Genomic DNA, 25191 nt, shown 5'->3' with positions numbered 1-25191 from the left:
TACAAACGAAGACAAAATATGGACGAACGGCATAAAGACAAAATTGGAGACCAGTAAATGTCGTGTCCGGCATTGTCCAAGGCAAAATACAACCACAACTGTTTACCGGCAGGTGATTAGTCACACTGACTTTGGACAACACATCATTTTCTTCGAGGGGAATTTAGAAGAATAGTACCAGTGATGGTATCAAAAATTAATAAAATAAATAATACAAGTTTGGCAATGGCTGTAACTTTTCATTGATGACAATTCATCAATAAAATTTGTAGAACTGTCAAAGGACTGAAAGCAGCGGACCAATTCTATTAGCGTGAATGCATTTTGAGGGCACAAAAAAAGAACAGTCGTTTCCCGTCAACACCACAAATCATGATTAAAAAAAAACAAACTCATTTTCCAAGAGGTGATGTAAAATGTTCTCTGGAATAAAAGTTCTACGACGAGAACTACCCTTGCACCAAAGTTGAACCACCAATTTAAGGAGACAGAACATCAGCACAGGGACTTTCCACAGAGTGAAGATGAACCACAAAACTAAACCAGGACATTCTCTGTGACAACAATCAGACAAGTGAAGACTCAGGGTAAAATAAACCGACTCCGGGTAGTTTAGACAGTGTAACTTTTAGTGTTGTAAAATGCCAGCAGATTTGTACTGATAGTGTCCTTGGTCAACATCAGAATATGCTGCTGATATCTAAATAAATGTGTCAATAAACCATGTTTTTGCGCTATAAATAATAAAGGAAGCATTCTTAAGCAGTATTTCCCCCCGGTTTGTAGATTTTAGTATAGTAAATAAGAGTCAGTCCGACACAAGCACTTATTGACATATCCGTTCAAAAACAATAATTGACCGCAGAGTCAAACAATTGGAGCAGTTGCTAAAAAATTGGGATTTATTCTGAGAGGGACCCCATGTAACCCTTCACACAGGCTGCACATGAAAGATGATGCAAGTCTGATGAGAAAAGTGCAGCAAAAGGGAATGATGTAATCAAATTTACCACCTTGTATGCAAAATTCATTCCGAGACTTGATGGCCACTATCAAATAGAATATTGACATCAATAATGTACACCAGTGTTTAATTTTTGAGCTTTACCTGAAAAAAAAATCATAATCTTCAGGCATAATTCAGCACAGTGGTTGTAATTTTAACCCACATCCGTGTGGTTCTGAAATTGACAGAAATATTGAAGCGTGGGAGAAGCCAGTACACATCTTTATCAGGAGCTGCATGGCCGGCAGCGCATACAAAACACCACCATACCGTGGTCATGCATGAATGAAAAACATGAGGATTACCAGGGATGAGGGGAGATATAGCAAAATATAGCATGTGCACCAGGATGAATACAACCCGAGTTGTTATAGGCGGTCAGATATGATCTTTTCATATATGTTAATCGATGATTATGGATTCTAAGTACAGTGGTGCTAAACTTCAATCAACTATAAACTAAAAAGTGCTAAATTGGCCATTTCCATCCAGCTTCAACCTAATAGAGACATCTTGCGCTGACTGAGACTCACTTGGATGTGAGGCGAGGGTCTCCATAGGGCGCGTAGGGGGACATGTTTAAGAGAAACTCCTTTGGTGGGTAGGAGCTCCACCTCTGTTGGACATTGCTGCTATCATTGTTATTCCAAAAGTCTCTGTCAAGATTGCTGCAGTCGGAGAGAGTGTTCAAGGCAGTTAAACAACACACGGCATGTCACATAAACACATCAAGGTACACAGTCAGATCTTACTGCAATACAATGCATTGTTCACAAATTTTCCATAAGTACTGTATGCCTTTGGGAAAAAATACAGGCTTGCAGTACCAGATAGCACGCTAATTTTCTCACAGTGCCATAAATCATTTCCATGTTCCCGTTTCCCGTCACCTACTTGATGGCTTTATTTTCCCCTCGACCTCTCACAGACTCTGGAGAATTGGCAGCTTCCACTCCGGCCTTATTCCTCTTCCCCTGTGCACAGACAAGGCAGCGAGTGATGTGGGATAGTTTGGATGATATATTACTGTACATGTACAGTTACTGTTCTGTCAAAGGGTCGCTTGTTTTCATTGAATAGTTTGATTGGGTAAAACATTATTCGGATCATCTACACTGAATGCATGTAAAATAATTTCAGCAGCTCACAGGATCTTTAATGTCATTCTAGGATGCCTTTGTCAACCTGGAACAATTATAAATAATGTAGAATATTCATCCAGCCATCCACCCATTATCCTCACAATCCCAGCCGTTTTCGGGCAGTAGGCACCATGAACCAGTTGCCAACCAATCGCAGGGCACAGATGGACAACCATCCACGCTCACATTAACATCTAGGAACTGATAGAGTGTGAATCCAACAGGAACAATTTAGAGTATTCAATCAGCTTGTCATCAACAGTAGTAGTGGGCCAAATACCAATCCATGCAAGACTCCACATGTGACATGACAAAGCACAGAGGTCAGTGTGTTGTAAATTACAGGGTGTGTATTATCATCAATTAAGCCCAACATTATCAGACGATATATACCTGCTCATTAGCACTTGATCAATGTACATAGTGAGACCAGTGGTGTTGTTCCTAACGGTTTGTTTATGTTTGTTAAAGTCATTATAAACTCCTTGCATGCTGGGTCCGAGAGGACAGTAATTTCATTTGTGCTGTATGTCATGCATATTAGCATATTTGACAATAAAGTTGACTTTGACTTGACTTTGACTTTGTAAAATATGATAGGTGTAGGTTCTGGGTGTTTTTCCTCTTTCTTTAGGGGAGCAGAATAGTAATAATCAATTTTATTTCATGCACATATTCAAAACGTTTAAGAATCAGAACTGTATTGGCTGCAGCATTGACATCTGCAATTGTTGTGAAAAAGCGTCCTCATGCCATCTCTACTCACAATGCCTGAATGACATGGTTTTCTTCTGTCCTGGTGATATGTGACTTTTTCCATCCAGTGTCTGACAAGGGAACCAATTTTGATAACATTGACAGCATCAAGATGGCAATGACAAGTGGGCCGCATTGAATCCTATTCAAAATCTTCCAGGAACGTTTGAAGGTGTTGAAAACATGGCTGTGAAAGTACTTTGGTTCTTGAAGGATAACTTTTAAAATGAAAACTTGTCGTTTTTAATTTTGATTAGGAATTTTTATTGATTTTGAGACACATGTTTATTTCGAGACACCAGCGCTGGAAAATTCCTGGCAGAACATCATCTGAATTGATTGATCGATGCCGTATAGTAAATTATGTTGTGCCAAATGACCGTTTGCCAGTGAAAACAAATCTTGTAAATTCTTAAAGACGGGCTTTATCACACTACAGAGGGAGATTAAGCCAGGGACCCTTCTCTCCCAAGCAGTCGGGCTCTCTTTTTTATACTCTTCTTGGGAGGCGCTAAAGTGCAGATCATGCAGCACAGTCAGCACCTTGGACAGCGACTTCTTCGGCTAAAAGAATCACGTCTGCCTGGTGCGTGAGCAAGCAACTTTGCTTATCTGTAAATAACATGTTCAGCATACACAATGGAGCAAACAGTTAGCTATGGGATATATTCAAGCACTGTGAGATGTCAAAATCCCAATGCAAGACTTTTGGTGATGTTTAAAAGATTACATTTCGGATATGTTAAGGGCTGAGGGCGGACAGTGGCTATTAGAGTTTATGAGACTTTTCAATGCACACAATACATCTGTACTTTAATACAGTAAAATGCACATGTATGCTCAATTCTTTATCCACTTCATGCTAATGGATGGATTCAGTGGTTAATGAGATTGACCTGGAATTTTATCAAAATATCTAATCGACTTTGAGGGTGGTAAATACAACACTCGACTCAACTGACCTACAAAGACTTTCTTCTTTCATTCACTGATTCCGCTTAATCCTGACCAGGGTTGCTTGGGGGTGGGGGGTGCTGGAGCCTATCGCAGCCTTCATCGGGCAATCATCAAGGGACAACCTGAACTGGTTGCCAGCCAATTGCAGGGGACACAAAGCGAACAACATTCCATGCTCACATTCACACCTCGGGACAATTTAGAGTGCTCAATTAGCCTGCTATGCATGTTAATGGAGTGTGGGAGGAAACCGGAGGACCCAGAGAAAATGCGCTAAGCACTAGACTACCGGGCCGCTCACACTCTTCTTACATTTTAAACTCAGCAAGGTCAAAGTGCATCAAGAGCTTGCCATCAAATTGTATTTTTTTTGTAAACATGGTACAGATAAACTCTCAAAAGGATATTTATGGGGTTGACAGGCACCGTCCTGTACAGATCCTGCACCATAAGGAAAAAAAAATCATGTCCTGCCCCATCTCTGTGAAAACAACATTCATCCTGTCCTACTCCCATTAAAAACGACTAACAACTATGCTTCTCCCATTTTGGAGATGAGCTTCACCCCCCCCGCCCCACTGAATAATCCCTTTCCAATTTGCTTGTGTTATTTTCTTATACAGTACCACCGTGATGAAAAGCTAAAGTTGACTCATCATGTCACCCTCTATTCAATACAAATAAATATCGATGTAATGCTTCAAAAAGCGAGAAACAAAACTCTTAAATGAATCTTAATTAATGTTTCTCCATAGCCACAAAACCATATGTGTGAAAACACAACAGGAGATTGTTTCACAGAGCATCAAGTTTAATTGGATATTCATTTACATACAAGTTTATCAAAATCACACCCACATGAACCTAATTAGATTTTTTTTGTATGTTTTGCATTTCACGGAGAAATTTTAGTGCATAGAGTTCTACTTGCAATATGACTTTTATTTTCACAAATAATTAAGCTTCCATCCTTCAACAGCCTTTTATTAGTGAGCTTCCGACCAAAAACATGTCATCAACCACCAGACACACCAGAATTGAGTTTTGTAAGCAATGTTAGCACACTTGGTGCGCAGCAAAAGCACAAAAAGATGAACCAAATTCCCCACCAACTGCAGTGAGACAAACTATGTTCGATGCAATAATATGGACATGCCTATTGTGCTGTATCTGAACCGTTGAATTATTTTGTTGATGACATCTTCATAACTTCAACTGCAAGGTCGAGTTTTTGCTTATAACTTGACTTAATGACAGTACTTATCTTTTTTGAAAGGGTCGATGGTACATTGTGCCTTTGCCAGCCCGTGCTTGCAAAAGTGGTCCAAATGGGTCGGATCAGTTTATAACCCTTTTCATATCATTGGTCACCAAACACCAATTGGCCTCTGAGTACATTGCATTTGTTTTTGCACTAAATGGGAACATTCTCAAGGAAAGGTAACTTTACAAAGACCTTTAGCCTCCTTTTAGACCTTTTTTCCTCTTTCATCTAGAACTGCTTCATGTCACCACAAAGAGGGTACAGCAAGTCCTGAAGAATAAATGACTGTGTCTTTGTGTTGTCATATTTGTTATTTTTTTTTCCCAAGATGGCGGTGTTGCGTCACACTTGTGTATGATTTTGAAGTGCACCTTTCAACACTTTCATGTCTTTCAATTCCTTGATCTCCTTGATGTGCGTATCACCCTGACGCATAGCACACGCTTGCAAATTGTATAAAAGAAGCTGTCGCGGGACAGAGAGATTGGGCGAACCACGGGGCCGAATCATCTCAGACTCACGCCCGGCTCAGGCCGGGCGTCGGACGGACATCACGGCCCGACTTGCTCAACTCCACGCCACGATCAAGCCCTGCGCGTCACCTGCCTGGGAGATCTGACAACGAACCTACTTACAAATAAAGAGAAACATCAAACTCTTTATTGGCGAGCCAGCCAGGAGGATTTTTTCCCTCCTCCTCAGCCCAATCAACTCTCCAAATGGAAACACCCAGATTTCCCAGCCGCCCGTGAACCCGGCATCTTCACAGCAAGACCCCTCAAGCCGAGCTCCCGATGGACCGCCACCACCCGTGGGCGCCCCGACCCCACCGTGAAACCTGCCGCACCCTGATGGCTGACATCGTCCAATTCGCCTGGCGACTCTGCAACTAGCTGCATCGTATATGTCCACGATCGCACATCGTCGGACATCGCTTATGTCCACGATCGGACTTCGGGAAGACGCTTCATGGCCGACACGGCCGCCGACGTCAGCGTTCTTCCTCAGCGTCCTGCAGAGCGCCATGGCAGCGCGATCATCGCCACCGTCGCCGATGACCCACCTGTCCGTGCCCGGCAGCATGGCCAACCCCACGCACCTTCGTCCTCACAATCCCTCATCGATTCTCCGACTTGACCGATCCCAGCCGAACAACTCACGGTGAGAAGACCTTCCGGCATCGACTCGACGGCCGCGAGGAAAGTTTCCATCGATCGACTCAAACTGGCAGTCGTAGGGCACTCTTTGCCGTGCTCCCGTACAACGACTTCAGGCACCACGAAACCTCCTCGGAAACCACCCCACCGACGCCTGCCATGCCCGGTGACCGTCATCTTGCCTGGCCTCACCATGTCGCAGAATGACTTTTGTTTTTATTTGTTTTTCCTTCATCGCTTTCACCGACTTCGGATCCAGGAGGGGAGCCCTGTTGCGTCACACTTGTGTATGATTTTGAAGTGCACCTTTCAACACTTTCATGTCTTTCAATTCCTTGATCTCCTTGATGTGCGTATCACCCTGACGCATAGCACACACTTGCAAATTGTATAAAAGAAGCTGTCGGGGGACAGAGAGATTAGGCGAACCACAGGGCCGAATCATCTCAGACTCACGCCCGGCTCAGGCCGGGCGTCGGACGGACATCACGACCCGACTTGCCACGATCAAGCCCTGCGCGTCACCTGCCTGGGAGATCTGACAACGAACCTACTTACAAATAAAGAGAAACATCAAACTCTTTAGCGGCGCGTGAACACGCAGCGGCTCCCTTCTCCCGGCAAATTGGCGCTTTCATGTTTATTATGTTTGTTAAAGTCAAAAGTGCCTTGCATGCTGGGTCCGAGAGGACAGTAATTTCATCTGTGCTGTATGTCATGTGTATTAGCATATTTGACAATAAAGCCTAATTTGACTTTGACTTTAAGTTTTCCTCAAATTCTGCTAAGATTGGATTGGATTGGATTGGATTTGCCTTTATTAGTCTCGCAGTGGAGAAATTTACATTTCACAGTGGAGAAAGATGATAAACATGATAAAGGTAACATTGTGTAAAACCACTGAGAATATCCAAAAGTGGTTCTGTGTGGTTACCAAAGCCCATGGATATAATCAAGATTTCAAATTTGACATTTGAATAAAATATTAACATTTATCCTACATTTTCTCCACTTGCTAGTGGGGTTCTCGAACCATGACACATCCATCCAGCTCAGCTCAGATTAATTTAAAATTGACACACGACCAATTTTAGAAGCCCCCCCACCCTCAACTTCGATTACAGCGATACGCAGTTAAATTGCCTTCCATATAAAGTCTAAGTGAACAATTTACCGTTTGGTGCTCACACTGTGAAAAGAAGGGCAATTTACAACTACGAGTTGACCATTCTCGCGGCATTTCTTTCATTCCTCCGTGGCAGAAATGCTCTTTTTTTTTGATGAAAAATAATGAAGACAGTGCAAATGATTGAACAAAATAGTCTTAAAGGCCAACCAACGTCACTTTTTTGTTTTTTTAACTGACATCAGAAACACGTTTGATAGCATCTAAAATACCCAAAACACGCAGCATGATATTTTTAGTCAAATGCAAAACACCAATAAAAATGACTTAGTGTCCAAAATCTACAAAAAATTGAGCTGCGAATTGGGCATTTTCAGAAAGTTACGCCCCCAGTTCGTGACGTCACGCCAAGACGTCTTGCATTGCTGGAGAATACAAACAATGGTTTCAGATTCGGAGAATATGCTTTTTTGTTACACATCCCGTTATGAATATGATTCAAATAGTTCTGAAGAGGAAAGCATACATGTTTGCAATCGATTAAATAATGTATTCCATGCAATTTTGAGGCAACATTGGGGCAACAATGGATCATCAGAAAAGAGGCACAAAATGGCGACCTCCAGTGGCCACCTCTGCTTCCACAGGCTGATAAATTCCTTATATGGAGCTTGGACTCCCTCTTCCGTCGGCTTTTGGGTGCAAAACGGTCCTCAGACGAAACATGTACATCAAAATACATTGACGTGATGGAAGGACGCTATAATGCGTTTTTTTACGGTCAGGGGGCGGTCCTTTCATGACGTCACGTACGGACTCGTCACCAACTCAAAAACAAGACTTCCTGAATATTCAGAGCGAGTCTTAAACCATAAAATATAGCTATATGCGGTGGAATCTTAGTAAAATACGCTCAGTAGAAGTCATTTAAAGCCATTTTACAAATTATGGACACAACTTGTCCGGAGACGTCGGTTGTCCTTTAAATAATGCTCAGAGAACGGAGGAGTACTTGTTTGCATAGAATCGAATCTCGGCTCTGGACTTCATTTTTGGAGTGTACTGAGATTAACTCAATAATATGAGGTGACTCATCGTAAAGGATGTGAGCGTCAAAGTCCACTGATATTGGATAGAAATGGGGAAGGTAGTATATTAACTAATGATGATTGTCTGAGTTGTACCATTATCAATATTTAGGAGAATGAGGAGTGGGGAGGAAAAGGGTCTTTACGTCTCAGATGATGTCATGCATGCTATAACAGGAATATGATTCCCAAGGTTTGGGGAGAATATACAGTAAAGTCTCGTTATATCGATATCGGATATATCGATAGTCCCGGTTATATCGATACTATTTCTATGCACGCACGGAGAAAATTACATGCAAACAGGGTCGGATATATCGATAGTCCCGGTTATATCAATATTTTTTCGGACTCCCTTGAATATCGACATAACGAGACTTTACTGTATATACATATTTTTTAAAAAAAGATAATTTCTTCAAATCATTGTCATCATGAAAATGTCATAAATATGTGTACACTGAAAGCAGTATGTATACTTTTTCTATCTCGGTTTTATACTACCACACAAAGCATACGTGATGTGAATTGGCTTGAACTTTATAGGTAGAATCAGAACCTGTTGCTCCGAGTGATTCTTATGAACATATGAATCATTAGTGTGGTGCTGGAGGCATAAGGCATGCAGTCACTATACACAAAGCTTGTGGCCCACAAAGCCATGATTAGAGAGTGCCGTAAACTTTCCGAATGTGCTTGCTCAACATGAAGTCAACACTAACAGAACACATTGTGTCCAAGGTCAGAATTATGAAAACTAAAGCGTGACTGCACACGAGAGTGCAGTTCTCTTTCAACGAGCAAATGTTTCGAGCTCCAACATTGCAGGCCAACAAAATGTGAAATGTGTTTGTCATGAAAGCCAACTTTTTATAGTTCTAGACATAGATGTCATGCCGTACTTTTAAACTTCACCACTAAACACCAGTAGCTAAAATTAAATTTATGTGAGAAGAACTTGCGTCAATGCGGGAACGGAAACGGCTTGCCTAAGCTGGCACGCACTAGGGTTTTTGAAAACAAGCTTTTTGAAACTGAGTGCTCCTTCATGGATTGGATTGGATTGGATTTGCCTTTATTAGTCTCGCAGTGGAGAAATTTACATTTTACAGCAGCAAAGTTATGAAAGAAATGAAAGTAGAAAAGCAAAACACAGGAGCTGCTGGAAAGGCAGCCACTCTCGCGGCGCCGTCTTGAAGTCAAAAGAACAAAAAAAACTAAACAACAAATAACATGACAACACAAAGATACAGAGAGAGACGGATTATCATGACTAGAGTTGTTGGTGTGCAACAGAGACGTTCAAGGCCATAGAGTTATCCACTCCTGCTATTTTTCTAGTTTTCACTTCCATTGATAATTCATCATGACAATTACCTAACAGTTTAGGTAAATTAATGATATATAAGTGACTCTTTATTTCAATTGTTTATGTAGGTGGGGGGAAAAATATCACTTGAAATTATTTTCCATTTTAGTTCTGTGGTCTGTACTACAGTGATTTTCTTTTTCCTTCCAAGACTGTCAATGATTTAACCATGAAAAAAGCAGCGTTGCTCCTCCCCATTGAGGCTCAAGCAATTATGAACACCTTGCTCCAGATGGTTAATGGCACAAGTCCTCTCACAAGAGACTGCTGTTCGTCTTTCTATTCGCACATGCGGAAAATGTTCAACAGTCTGTCTCGCAGTGTTGGACATTTTTTTTCAGTTACGATCAAATGTCTCTCAATCCACTGACAGACAGCTGTTTAGTTGACGAATGGCAGGAAAGAAAAACACACACCTACGGACAGTGGATTTTCATTCGTCACTGGAATTGTCACTAACCGGATCAGTACCGACCAATCTTCTTTGTCTTTTACTGACAAGACTCATTTCACGAATGATTGAGAAGCATGCCGTTTGTCTCACGGGGACTAATATCCATCATCGTTGCTTTAAGCGGCCTGCATTGAAAATTGGATTGTATTAGCCTCTATTCGTCTCGCAGTTGAGAAATTTCACGGCAGCAAAGTTATGAAAGGAGGAGGAAAGGAAAGGAAGAAGTAGAAAACAAAATATAGAGTTGCTGTAAAGGCAGCCACTCTGGCGGTGCCATCTTGAAATTAGAACAACAAAAATAAACAAAATAACAAATAATGTGACACAACGCAAAAGACACAGAAAGTCATTCAATCTTAAGCACTTTCTGTTCCCTCTTTGTTGTATGAAGCAGTTCTAGATGAAAGACGAGGATCAAAGCATCCTTTTCACCAGTGGATCAGGGACCGCATGGTGGAATGTGCACGTCCTCTACAAGCTAAATGTCGAAAGCAAAAATGAAGTTGTAGCATCCAATGCCGAAGAGAGACTGTCTCACATCTACTGCGCTACGTAAAAACGCTTAAATTCCAAGCCGCGACAGTTCCACATACGCATCGGCGCACTGCGCCTTTTTCTCATCGCAGGCTCTTCATGCCATGCATCCATCCAGCCTCAGACTGTCCTACAGCATCGACCTTTCCGCTGAACAAAAAAGACACTTTTTCGGTAAGCCCACTTTTATCCCTGCCTGGAGAATATCAAAACCTGGATGGCACAAAACTTCTTGAACTTCAATGAAAATAGGACAGAAGTGATACTGTTTGGTCCCGGTGGCCCATGTAAATCTTATCCTGTGGACTTGAGCCCCCTGGCTCCTTATCTGAATCTAACAGTCTCAAACCTGGGTCTTACACTGGACAGTGACTTTCAACTTGACTGACAAATTGGTGCGGTTGTTAAATCCAGCTTCTTTCATCTTGGGCAGCTGGCTAAAATAAAACCTCTCCTTTCTCATGAGCACATAGAAGCAGTAATTCATTCCTTTGCCACATCCCGGCTCGACTACTGCAATGTGCTTTACTTTGGAGTCAGCCAATCCTCCATGAAGTCCAAGATGGCGCCCGAGTAGGCAGCCGTCAGCAAGTGCTCTGATGAGCCTTGCTTTTTTGTTGTTTTTGTCTTGTTTTTGTGTTTTCTTTTGTCACTTTGTGTTGTTGTGCGTCGTGTGGAACGGATACGGATTGTTTTTCAGCATTTTTGAACACGACATTCATCAAGGAGGAGACTGTGCTGAGTGGTTGCGCCTTTTCGGCAGCATGGATATGCCAGTACGGTTTTTGAATGGGAGGAATGTCGGTGCCATTCGACTGTCATCGCTGGACAGCTCTGGGACCATTGTGCTTTTTTGCGCCTGTAATGGGCAGCATCTTCACAGCCTCGCTTTGTTCGGCGGTAAGATCGGTGCTGTTGGACAGTCTGCGGCTGGATGGATACATAGCTTGAGGAGCCCGCGATAAGAAGGAAGGAGCGTCAGCGCAGAGCGCCGATGAGTATATGGAACAGTCGCGGGATGGAATTGAAGCTGATTTATGGGGGACAGGAGATGTGAGACAATCTCTTTTCGTCAATGGATGCTACAGCTGCTTGTTTGCTTACAACATTAACTTGTAGTCCACGTGCACATTCCACCATGATGTCCCTGATCCACTGGTGAAGAGACGCTATGATCCTCTCCTCTTTCATCTGGAACTGCTTTATGTAACAAAGAGGGTACAGAAAGTGCTTAAGAATTAATGTCTCTCTGTGTCTTTGTGTTGTCATGTTATTTGTTATTGAGTTTTTTTTTGTTCTTTTGACTTCAAGACGGCGCTGCGAGAGTGGCTGCCTTTCCAGCAGCTCCTGTGTTTTGCTTTTCGACTTTCATTTCTTTCATAACTTTGCTGCTGTGAAATGTAAATTTCTCCACTGCGAGACTAATAAAGGCAAATCCAATCCAATCCAATCCAATGAAGCATCTCCAGCTGGTCCAGAATGCTGCCGTACTTTCGGGCACCATTTTGGATTTCAATGGGCCTGAGCTTCAGTCGTCGCCTCTTTGTTGACATGCTAGTACCTTCCAGCAGAAATTCCCCCGAGGAGGAAGGAGCTGGAAATGTTTTAACTGACATGTTGAGCAATCACGTTGACCCGAGTAGTTGCAGCTGTATGAAGCCATCAAGATGCAGAGATCCACCTTTCAAACTCCCCAGTGGGCACCTGATGTCAATTCCACACTAATATAACATCAGCTGTTGTGACTAACCCAAGGTAAATAAACAGCCTAGAAAAATAACAGTCTCCTTGACATTTGATGGAGATGCACATCATAAATACTTCCATGTGCATGTCAGAATCATCACTGGAAATGTCCACTTTATGCTTAATGTTTCAAATGGGATCAAATTAAAGTCAACGGTTTTCAACTTCACAGCTTTGCAGATGCGCCAGAGGTCACATTACCTTCAAGTTGTTGCCATGATAACAGACATCTATAAATTTTGTGCATAAACCTTTCGTTATGGTTTTCTGTTAAATTTTGGCCAAGTGATCGATTTGGAGAACACTTTCTGAGCAAATACTCGATGTTTGGTTCACGTATGCTGAATGTTATGAGACAGATAGAGAGAGATTGCTTGAGGGAGACAAGAAAGACATGTGGTGTGATGGACTTTATGTCCCATTTTGAGTAATGGGAGTTGGAGTATCCCAAAAAGCAGAGAGGAGGAGGGTAGAGTGAACAAAACAAAACAAAAGTCCAGTAAAGACTCACTCACAATAATCCAATAAAGACTGACAGAACCCGGTGGACTAAATACAAGCAAAGTGACGAAACAACGAGAAACACCTGGACAAGGCACAAAGGGTTGAAGAAGCTGGTTGGTTCAACACAATGGACACGGCTGACGGGATGATGACAACAGGTGCAGACAACGAGGGCACATCGAGGAACAAAACCAAATGAAATCTAAACAAACACATAACAATGTATTTATTTTTGATTGATCTATCATGATTTCCCGAATACAAAACACACCTGATTACAAAACACAACAGCCAAATTAAAAAAAAAAATGTCTGCATATATTGACCACTTTGTTACCTGCTGGGTAGACACAAAGGAGGCAAAGACTTACATAATATGTCGGTCACGGTATATAGCTCCATATCTGGACTTTATGTCTGGTTCTCTATTTCCAGCAATGGCAGGAGATGGTCGGCAAAGAAAACAACAGATAGGGGTTGAATTGCAGGAATGGCTGCATTTATGGCACTGGTTTCCTATGCTCGAGAAATGCAACTCTCCATGCATATTATGGCTCAAATAATTTCAACAGTTATTCTCATACACATAATTTTTCAGCGTTTCCATCCAAGATGGATTTGGCCCTTTATATGAACTATGTTTCACCGATGTATTTTGTAATACGAACGTATAATTTGTTGTATTTACTGTGTGTATTCATAAAATGTTAGACCTTCACTTATTTTTGGTCCTGCTTGTTAGAATTCATGATGCTGTTTTATGATTTTGTTTAATACTGTACGTTGAAACCTTTATTCTCACAAACACACACACTACAATACTGAAACATGATTCTGTTGAATATTGTAATCAATTCCCAAGGTGGCGGGAATCAGAACTGAAAGACCTCAAATGTGGGAGGCAGCCACCACCAGGATGCATTATGCATTATGTATGTCAACGATAGTTGGTGCAAAAAAAAAAAAAGGCAGTCGACAACCACTGTTCTCTCGAGTTGGAATATGACGATTAGATTGCATATTCTTAAATCATGCATCATCTGTGTGCCATACATTGCTCAGAATCAGAATCAGAATCAGAATCAGAATCAGAATCATCTTTATTGCCAAATATGTAGAACACACAAGGAATTTGTTTCCGGTAGAACACGCTGCACTAGTATCATCGTCAAAAAAAACTGCTAAGTGGCACTATACAGTTCCATTTTGGCTACTGTTGCTAATGGTGTTATTGCCATGGATCAGTTGCACAAAGCAGTAAGCGGCCAACAGAGTTCTTAACGTGATGCTGCACACATTATACGTGCGGATTTCAATCATGCTAATTTAAAATCCCCAGACTTTACATCATATTACAAGTAAATGTGCAACAAGGAGGAAAGCTAAACATGTACGCTGGAGAAAGTCTATAGAATCACCTCTAAAGGCTATTCAATCATCCAACCACACCTGGATTCGTCAGATGACATGCACCTCTTTCTTTCTTTCTTTCTTTCTTTCTTTCTTTCTTTCTTTCTTTCTTTCTTTCTTTCTTTCTTTCTTTCTTTCTTTCTTTCTTTCTTTCTTTCTTTCTTTCTTTCATTTTGTGAGAGACAAAGTCCACTGATTGCATCCTAGATGCCATGAACATATATTATGCGGAAAAGAAGGCAAACTGCTGCAGTTTGGGCAAGTGTGTGAAGCAGGTGTGCTCAGTTAAAAGCCTGACTGACAACTGGTTGCTGCTGAAATGGGATGGAATGAAGCCACAGTTGAATAAGCAAGCAATACTACGTCCCGTTTATTCTTTTGCGTTTCGCAGTTGTGGTTGAAGTCACTGGATCGAGAGTTGAGTTACGTTCCCCGGTATATATTATGAACAATCCAAATACAACTGCGGTGGGTGTTCACATGAAAGTAAACATACTATTATGTTTTGGTTTAATTTTTTCCCTATACAGAGAAAGCATTATTTAAATTAAAGCAGCAGAATATATTTTAAAAATTGTCATGATGATAATGGCACGTCCTGTACATAATGGAGAATGCCAAAGACGTGCTATAAATTCATTTTGAATTGTATCGTTTGATGTAACTTCGACCAATCAAATGCAGCATTAAAGTTTTTTTGGGTTGGTGACGATACCTACCGTGACATCACGGTAGGTATCGTCACTGACCGAGAAAGCGACACACAATGCATTTTGGGTACTTTGTTTGGTCTGAAAACTTCATGTTGATGGCGAAATTCGAAGGAAAACACAAATAATGCGATGGTAAATCGTTATGTGTTGCACCAAGACTACTATTTGATACTAGTTGACACAAATTCCCAGCAGACAAATCAGCCCATTCCCAACGGAGCTTGGGTGCCATCTTGTGCATTTTCTGGGAGCTACATTGGCGTCCAGACGCCTCAAAATGATACGGCAGGACTTATTTAATCGATTGCAAACATTTTTGCTTTCCTCTTCAGAACTATTTGAATCATATTCATAACGGGATGAGTAACAAGAAAGGCAAGACGTCTTGGCATGAGGTCACGAACAAGGGGGCGGGATATTCTCAAACTCGCCATCACGAGGTCATTTTGAAGTAGTTTGGTGACACTTTAAGTCATGTTTATTGGTGTTTTTCATTTGACTAAAAATATCAGCCTGCGTGTTTTGGGTATTTTAGATGCTATAAAACGTTTTTCTGATGTCAGTTAGGAAACAAAAAAATGGTGTCGGTTGTCCTTTAAAGGTGCATGGCTATTCAACAGGAGAACAGTATTTAGGGACATTTAGAACACTTTATAGATAAGACTACATTCAGGTTTTTATACATGAAAACATATTTACTTCATTTGATATTAAATATGAGATATTTTTTTTCAGTACATGTTAAATATCACAACGATATTGATATTATAATAATGTAAGATGCATATCGCATACAGCACATTTCTAATATTGCATCTTTGAGTAGCATTTCTGTATCTCCAGGCCAGGTCAAATGTCCATTTTTATAAAAATCTAAATATGCTCACGGCATGCTTGACACATGCACGCGCGCACACACACACACGCGCGCACACGCACAAACACACGCACACACACACACACACACACACACACACACACACACACACACACACACACACACACACACACACACACACACACACACACACACACACACACACACACACACACACACACACACACACACACACACACACACACACACACACACACACACACACACACACACACACACACACACACACACACACACACACACACACACACACACACACACACACACACATCCACATTGATCATCTTATTATGGCACCTTCACAGTATTTGATATATGATCACTTGCAAGGAAAAAGTATTCTGTGGGAGGAATACACACTATTCTGGGCTGACTTTGCCGGACAATAAGGTTTGACCAAGTGTGTCTAATTTTGACGTTGTTAACTACCCACTGTTGACAACAAGCACTGTGACACAACACCAGTTTACAAACTACTGCAGGATTACATCCATTCCATTCGCGGGTGAATATAGAGCGGTAACACGCTGGGTGACTGATGAACACGCCTGGTGAGCACATCTCCGTCAGAGTACAGGTACAAGTTCAAATCTTGGTTTCCTGTAATGAATTTTCATATTCTCCGTTTGCCTGTGTGGGTTTTCTCCCAGTATGCCGGTAGGTTAATGCAACACACTAAACCAGGCATGTCCAGCTGCAAGCTTGGAGGGCTCTGTCCTGTCTGTTTTCCCATCTCTCCCGGCCGCAACACACCTGATTCAGATGATGAGCTGATCAGCTAGCTGTGGGGGAGCATCAAAACCATCCTGATGATTTGAATCAGGTGCATTGCTCCTGAGAGGGGTGGAAAACATGCGGGACAGCGGCCCACCTTGGACACTCCTGCTCTCAACTGACACATGGCGAGATCATGAGTGTGAATGGTTGTTTGTCTCTGGCATAGATTCTGTACCAATCGTGACTTAGTATTGGAGGAGAGGTCGGGGGAGGAGATCTTGCCCTAAGTGGAGGAGTGAGTTTTGTTCATGAATGAGGGTAGGAGGGAGTGAGAGATCGACAGGCGGATCTGTGCGGACTTGGTACCGATCTGTCATGGTGAAGAAGGAGCTGAGCCAAAAGGCGAAGCTCTCAATTTACCGGTCGGTCTAGGTCCCAACTCTCATCTATGGTCACGAGCTATGGGTCGTGACCGAAAGAACGAGATTCCGGATACAAGCGGCCGAAAAGAGCTTTCTCCGTCGGGTGTCCGTCGGGCTCTCCCTTCGAGATAAGGTGAGACGCGCGGTCATCCCGGAGGGTCTCAGAGTCGAGCCGCTTCTCCTCCACATAGAGAGGAGCCAGATGAGGTGGCTCAGGCATCTGATCGGGATGCCTCCTGGACCCCTCCTTGGTGAGGTGTTCCGGGCATGCCCCACTGGCAGAAGACCCCGAGGATGACCTCGGACACGCTGGAGAGACTATGTCTCCCAGCACTCATGGGAACGGCTCGGAATCTGCTGGGACAAGATGGAAGAAGTGGCTGCCCTCGCGACCCGACCCCGGATACGCGGCAAAAGATGGATGGATGGTTGGATGGATGGATGGCATTGGAGGGAATTTTTTCTAACCTGTGGGTAGCGTGCATCAGCATGGACTTTTTGTGAATGTGATTCTGAAGAATTGTTCCTGATCTTTAAGTGAAGAACGACATTTGTTGTTCATCACACCTTTACCTATTATTTTAAACTTTTGGGAAATGACTGGCAGAGGCACCAAATGCCAGAACACTTTGAAATGACCCAATTGCATGGAAATCCAAATTTGAAATGGTATGACTCCGTCTTGTGACTGGATCCAAGTCTGCTTTTCGATGATTCAAAATTATTGACACATATTTGATTGACATTTTTGTGCACAAGAAGAAACGTTACCTTATTAGTGGTATGCATGCTTGCTTAGTTTTTGGATTACAATGATTGATTGACTGACAGGAATAAATTCTGACTCACCAGTTTATGCTGACACCATGTGCAAACACCACATAGAGCTACCAGCCAAAGGGTACATACTAGGAATGCCAAAGACACCAGGAATACACCGAGAGACACTGAACCTACATGAGGGAGTCAGAGGAAAGAGAGTGGGTGTGGGGGACACAAAAAGACAACATTAGTTGTGTTCTCACTCTTATGGTCTTTGTTCTGAGTTGCCAAACTAACAGAAGTGTGACTGAAGTCCAAATTATTAGAACGCATGGCCGCAATTGGAGATAAAACCCAATGATGTTCATCATCATCCCGATAGTTGTTATCAGCAAGACCGAGAAGTGTTGAAAAGCAAGAGAACTGTTTCATGCTTGTGCTCTGTTTATAAATAGATGATGTGCACATGTCAGGAAGAGATCATATCAAGGGCCACAAGCCATGCAATTACTCACTTCCATTTTGTCTCGCCGCTACTCTACCCTTTCAGCAAGTTAGTTTCCGACTTGATAGATGAAAACTTATTTCTGTAATTCTTTCAATTAGAGACACTGGCAACAAAGACTTCACAAGTGCCAAATTCGTTCCGCTTGTAAAATTAATCAAACTAACGAATGACTCTTTTATCCTCTACAAATCATTTTTTTTCATCCTGGTTGAATGTTTTCAGCCAGATAAAGACACTGCATTTAGGGAGACATTTTAAACAAAATTAAAACATACATTTTGCTTTTTTCTCACAAAGCTTTAATCTCCGACCTTTACTTGCATGAAAAATGCCCATGGTGGAGTCTCCCAAATAATAAACAGCTGGCATTTCAATGAGGAAACACTGGATTACTCCAAGCAACTTTAATTGTGCCTTACTTGCACCATATTCATTTAGATGACTCACCTACCAGTACGTATAAAGAAGATGAAGAAATGTACAATAAAAAGCAAGTTAGTTTCAGCAACCTTTGACAAAAACCATGCCGTCACAAATTTGTGAACCCCTTTCATCCATTATTTTTCTGATCTGCTTATTCTCACATGGGGTGCAGTGGGCTGGAACCTATCCCAACTGTCTTCGGGCAGTAGGTAGGGGACACCCTGAACCGGTTTGCCACGCAAACACAGAAATTTGTCAAAGCATTAAATCGAAGAAAATGTTTCTTCAGCCGTCATCTGTACCTCTCTGAAGGTTTCACTTTTCATCCAAAAGGCTTCGTCAGTAAACAAAAAAATGTGCGCTGATAGATATATATATATATATTGTGATGTCACGAGAGGCTGGATTCTGGATGGCAAATACATCCCCCTAAGATGGCTTCACCCAGAGAGGGTTTTGGCCCCATTTGGTGGAAGGCAGCAATTCAAACACCACACCTGTGGCTGATCACGGCTTGATTGGCAGGCAAGGCTTTTAAGACGGAGAGCCTCTGAGTGTGAGCCCGGGGGAGACAAGCGCCGTTGCTGTGCTCTGTGGAGAAACTGATTGCTGCGTGGAACTCATTGCCAGTTGGGACCATACGACAGGACACTGGATTCGGACCTTGCTAAAGGTGGCTAGTCTACATGAGGAGGACATCAAGAGGGGTGAGGCCTAGAAACTCATGGAAAAGAACTCCGTCTTCAGTTTCACCTCAGAAGAGACTTTATTATGATTTAAATATAGGAAGAGACACTATTCTTGCCTTTGTTACTTGTGAGTTCCCCCTGAAACCCTTTATTAAAACCTTTGTTTGTATTCAAACCTGTCGCCCATTGCGCTCCTTGTCCTGTCCCGCTGAGAGCTAGCCTCTCATGACATTACTATATATATATATATATATATATCAGCGCAACATTTTTTGTTCATATAGAACAAAATATAGAAAACCTTTATTCGTCCCACAATGGGGAAATTTGCAGTCCACAGCAGCAATTTGAAAGGGGCATGGGGTGGGGGGGTGAAAGGATAGAAAACAAGATATTCTAAGCATAGTAAATGTACAAAAGTGAAGGTTTCGGACGTTTCGCCTCCTATCCAAGAGGCTTCGTCAGCGAACTAAAGTCTGACTGGTCGTATCGGCCCCATTTATATATCCCTAAAGGGATAAAGGGATATATAAATGGGGCCGATACGACCAGTCAGACTTTAGTTCGCTGACGAAGCCTCTTGGATAGGAGGCGAAACGTCCGAAACCTTCACTTTTGTACAGATGACGGCTGAAGAAACCTTCTCATCGATAGGGATATATAAATGGGGCCGATACGACCAGTCAGACTTTAGTTCGCTGACGAAGCCTCTTGGATAGGAGGCGAAACGTCCGAAACCTTCACTTTTGTACAGATGATAAAAATGTCAATTGTATACTGTAAATGTGCAAACCTGTTTCATAAAAAACTGTACATAGTGCAAGTATCAATAAAAGCATATTGATATATGTAGCTGTATTGCATCAACCCATATTTACAGTACAAGTGTCAAGTGTCCAGTTTTTTTTCTCATGTGGTTATTGTGAAGCCTGACAGCAGTCGGTAGGAACGAACGGCGGTACCTCTCCTTCTTCCAGCGTGGGTGTAAAAGTCTCCGGATGAAAGAGCTACCCAGTGATGTCGGGGTGGGAGGGGCTGTCCATCATAGCTTTTAGTTTAGCTAGCGTCCGTCTGTTGCCCACCTAGACCTAGAGGAGGTGGGCAACTGTCCTCTTTTATAATTACTTTACAATCCAAAAAAAGGTTAGTTGGTTCTGGTTGAGGTGATCTGTGAAGGATTGAATTTCTTGTTTTTTAATTATGACAAAAGGGTCATCCACATATCTAAACCAGTGCCTAGGTTTTGTCCCCGGGAAATGTGAGGGCCTGTTTCTCCCTCTCTTCCATGTACAGATTTGCCACTATGGATGAAACTGGTGAGCCCATAGCACAACCATGAATTTGTAAAATATTTCCCTAAAGTATTGAGGCAAATTTCCAATAATTGGGAGAAGTGGTCCGGTTTAAGTTTGGTTCTTTCATGCAGAGAAGAGTCCTCCAGCAGTCTCGGCATCACCACTAAGACTGCTTCTGAGGTAGAGACAGATGTAAAGCCTCTTGGATGAGAAGCGAAACATCCGGCACCTTAAAAGAAGTACAGATGACGGCTGAAGTAACCTTTTCATCGATGAACCACTCCTGTACGACTGAGAACTTACAAAGACGCAAAGCATTAAATACAGTTTCGACGGTCCACAACTTACGAACATTCGAGGTATGAATAACGGTACATATGAAAATTTTTGCGGATACATTTTTGCGGATGTCGAAAAATGCTCAGACAGAGATGCTGTAAATGAGATTTTGTATTGCATGCCTTTTTCCGACCGAGTTCGCTTGCGATTGGCTGCGTACTGTGATTTACGCACACGCATGCACAGAGACACATTCGAGGTTTCAAGGGCTGGATGGTTGCATGACGGACACCAAGGCTGTCCAATCAGCGCCAGGCTGTGCCGAAGTGTTGCCAACGAGTTCAGGCCCCGACCCGCCGAGCTCGCTTACGATTCGCTGCGTAGAGTATGTGGGCGAGGAGAAAATCCCTTCTCCCAGTAGACGCTCTGAAGAAGAGCCGCCAAGCTCGTTCACGATTGGTTATGTAGAGTATGTGGGCGTGGAGGAAATCCCTCTTCACGTTTGAGGCCCCGGAGTAGGCGAATGGCGATGCATAACAAAAAGTAATGGCTGCTGGCACGTAATTCAGTAATTACGTGCCAGCAGCTTCCGTAATGGATTACTGAAGACCCAAGGATATATGTAGTCGTACTACAGTAATCAATTTATTTTAAGACTGTTAGAGCATCTGTGTTTTATACTTCCCCGTTCAGTGTTTGACTTAAACATATGTATATTCCATACAAAATATAGCACTGAAACAATTTACGAACAAATTCACCTCACGAACGACCGCTCCAAACATCTCTCGTTCGTAAAGTGGGGAGCGTTTGTATATATTTTTTAGAATCGTTGGAATTTCAGGTGGCCCGGTAGTCGAGTGGTTAGCACGCTGGCTTCACAGGGGTCGTGAGTTCAAGTCCACCTCCGGCCTCCGTGTGTGGAGTTTGCATGACCAGTGTGGGCTTTCTCCGGGTCCTCTGGTTTCCTCTCAGATTCCAAAACCATGCATGGCAGGCTGATTGAACACTCTAAATTGTGCCGATGCATGAGTGTGGTTTGTTGTTTGCTATTTGCAGATGGAGTGGTGCTGTACAGTTTTTCATATGTGAGACTCATTCCTATATGTCTGCTTTTGTTATGGTAACTGAGTTTTGTACAGGGAGGTTGCTGTGCTCTTCTATCAGAGTCACCAGTCATTGTGCACTGCAGTTCTTTGCAATTTCCTTCTCTGAAATGCCTTTCCACTACCTTTCAATTTCCAGTCTTGGTGGATCTGCTCTGTTGTTAGAACCCTGCCACTGAGCATACACGTTCAGATGTGGTGCGAACTGCTTGTTTATTTGTCTGTCTCATTCTCTTTCATGTACCTCTTTGGGCGACTGGAGAAGGTCTAGAGTTTTTATATATACAGTCATTGCGTGTGTGCGTAAATGCGTGTGTGTGTGTGAGAGAGAGAGAGAGAGAGAGAGAGAGAGAGAGAGAGAGAGAGAGAGAGAGAGAGAGAGAGAGAGAGAGAGAGAGAGAGAGAGAGAGATAGAAATCTGGCACATTGCAGATAATCAGTGGGCCATGGCTGTGAAATATTCATTGCGGATTACTTGAAGATGGGGCACCTGCTGCGTAGTGTTCGGTATCATACTGGTCCCTCCTGTGGCTTCAAGTGTAAACAAGAGGCTTTTTGCAGTTAAGCTGCAACAGCTCAAATGCTCTCATTCACACGAACTGTGCCTTTTATAGCCACTACTGATGACAAATCACTAAGGATCATTCACTGGATAATCTTGGAATGTGATGCAATGATTTTTCATTTGAAGCAAAACTGCTGCACATTGTTTTCCCCCCTACACCGTTTGTTCTCTCATTGTTATTCTTGTCTCCCTGCCTACAGCCAATTTTGTCTGGGCAATATTTCCATTTGTGGTAATGCATTGATTTCTGAAACAAATGAACTCCTTGAAAATTATTTTCCTATGAAAATAATTCTATGTCCGAGAGGGACATCAGCAACGACATACTTGTGTTATTTGTTTGAATTGGGTGGAAATTCACAGCTCGCCTCAGAGAGCGCTCAAGCACCACCGTCTGCACCATTGAGAGCTAATGAGGACACTGAGCGCAAGTGGGCCATGATATTTCTCCATCTCAATGTCACAACTGTAATGATGGGATAAAAATACAAACAGAATATCTGCAGTTTGTTTCTGCCAAAAATGCCCTTTTCAACATTAATATTTTGACATAATCTAGTAACTTTGCCTGTGAATTCAATATGGATCTAGCAAAAGTGAGTGCCCAACAGTCTCAACTTCCATCATGCCAGAGCGTCACATTTCTCCACACAGTCCTTTCTGATATCTGTCCATGCATTTCACCCCTCTCCTTCCGACTGCTGTGCTCATGAGCTTAGGCTCGGTTCATTCAAACTGATGTTGGAGTCTTTTGTAACTGATAGAAAATGCCCCTTCAATCATTTGCAACCTCTCTTGCTGTAGGTCAGGATAATGTGCAAACGGGTTAAAAAAAATGAGAGTGACTCTTGTATCATTCGCCAAAGTGTTGAAGAGAAGACGTTTTTCAGGATTACAAGGAAGGGTGCTTTAGCCTCTCCCAGCTATCTTTGGGAAGTAGGCAGAGACACATTGAACCAATTGCCAGCCAACCAGAGGCAGGCCTCACAGAGGCAAACAACCATTTGCGTTCACACTCACATCTAACAATTTCGAATTTGGGGAGGCCATGAGAATGTTTCATCTACTCCACATGTTACATAAAGAACAGACACAATAAATTAATGAATAACTAGTTTTCAAATCTGAAGGTAAGAATAATGACAGTTATTGTGGTTTACATAAGACAATTTCAAATTTTGGTTTGGACCTTCGCAAGCAGCATGTCATTTGATATGCGTGATTTGCTTTCGTGGGCCAAAAAAAAAAGATATAGCGGAACAGATTTGGTCCCCGGGCGTTGACTCTGACACCTGTGATTGAGAGTGTTCCATCAGGCTGCCAAGTATGTTTTGAGAATTTTGAAGGAAACCAAAGTTGCCCGAGAAAACCCACGCATGCCCAAGGAGAACATGCAAACTACACACAGGGAGACCAGAGTTGGGATTGAACCCGGTGTTCGAGCCCGGTGATCGAAACCGGTGATCGAACCCTGCACTGTCAGGTGGATGCGCTTACCTAAAGACCACCGGGCCACATTCTTTGGAAATAATTGCTCAAAAAACAAAAAAAAAACAAAACAAAAATAATCCAAAATACAATTACAATATGTTGTGACGTTGCGCAAAGTAAAAAAGAAAGTCTTCTTTGGCTTCCACAAGATTCCACAAGTGTATGTATGGGTGTACATACTGGAGTGTCCGGTAAGTGTGTGCCTCTGTGACTCCTCATCAAAATGACACAAACTTTCACTTTTCTGCTCGAGGCAAGCGGTTCAAGAGATGGCCATCGACATTAATGACAGGTTCTCAGTAAATGATGTGAGTACAGCAAGTGAGACGGATGATTTGTATCACCTGCTGCATCTTTGGCAAAACACAGATGTTCATGAGGTTTGATTCTGTACACCTGAAGCGTTGCAAACAGTGCGGTTTTGCCATACAGTCTCAAAAGCTAATATACTTGAACGACAGGTGTGTTTTTTACAGTCTGCAGGCAGCACCGTAAGATGTGCTTCTGGCAGGGCTGTGATCTGTTGCTTATAATGAGGAGGATATCGAAGTTTACTCTGTGTGACAAGGCAGGCTACGGGTGAGTGGAATGCTGAAAGATCATGATGACTCACACACATATGTTGAGGAGCAGCAGAGATGAAAACCTTCCTAAGGCAAATTTGGATGAAGTGACACGCACCGGTTTGACTTTTTTGTTCTTGTTCTTGTGATGTAATAAGGTAAATGTTGGCTGTGGCATCTCTGTTTCTGAACAAGTGGCTTAACTCCATCTAATAAGACAAATGGTTCATGCTCACGAAAGGTCAAA

General features: G+C 42.4%; 1 protein-coding gene across 3 annotated transcripts in view; it reads right to left on the bottom strand.

Annotated features, from left to right (window-relative positions):
- syt7b (synaptotagmin VIIb) overlaps nucleotides 1–25191 on the bottom strand; it is a 109175-nt gene that overhangs the window by 41059 nt on the left and 42925 nt on the right. For 2 of the 3 annotated variants that reach the window (XM_088992012.1, XM_088992013.1), the window contains exons 2-4: nucleotides 18113–18216; nucleotides 1901–1980; nucleotides 1540–1674 (exon numbers count right to left, since the gene is read on the bottom strand). In XM_088992012.1, coding sequence (XP_088848138.1) covers nucleotides 1540–1674; nucleotides 1901–1980; nucleotides 18113–18216 — 319 coding nt within the window. The remainder of the gene's footprint in view (nucleotides 1–1539; nucleotides 1675–1900; nucleotides 1981–18112; nucleotides 18217–25191) is intronic. The other variant, XM_088992014.1, reaches the window with a different exon arrangement.

The sequence above is a fragment of the Hippocampus bargibanti genome, linkage group LG03 (assembly GCF_051943395.1).
Source record: "Hippocampus bargibanti isolate YZ-2025 linkage group LG03, ASM5194339v1, whole genome shotgun sequence".
Taxonomy (NCBI): domain Eukaryota; kingdom Metazoa; phylum Chordata; class Actinopteri; order Syngnathiformes; family Syngnathidae; genus Hippocampus; species Hippocampus bargibanti.
This window is presented reverse-complemented; position numbering and strand designations above follow the sequence as displayed.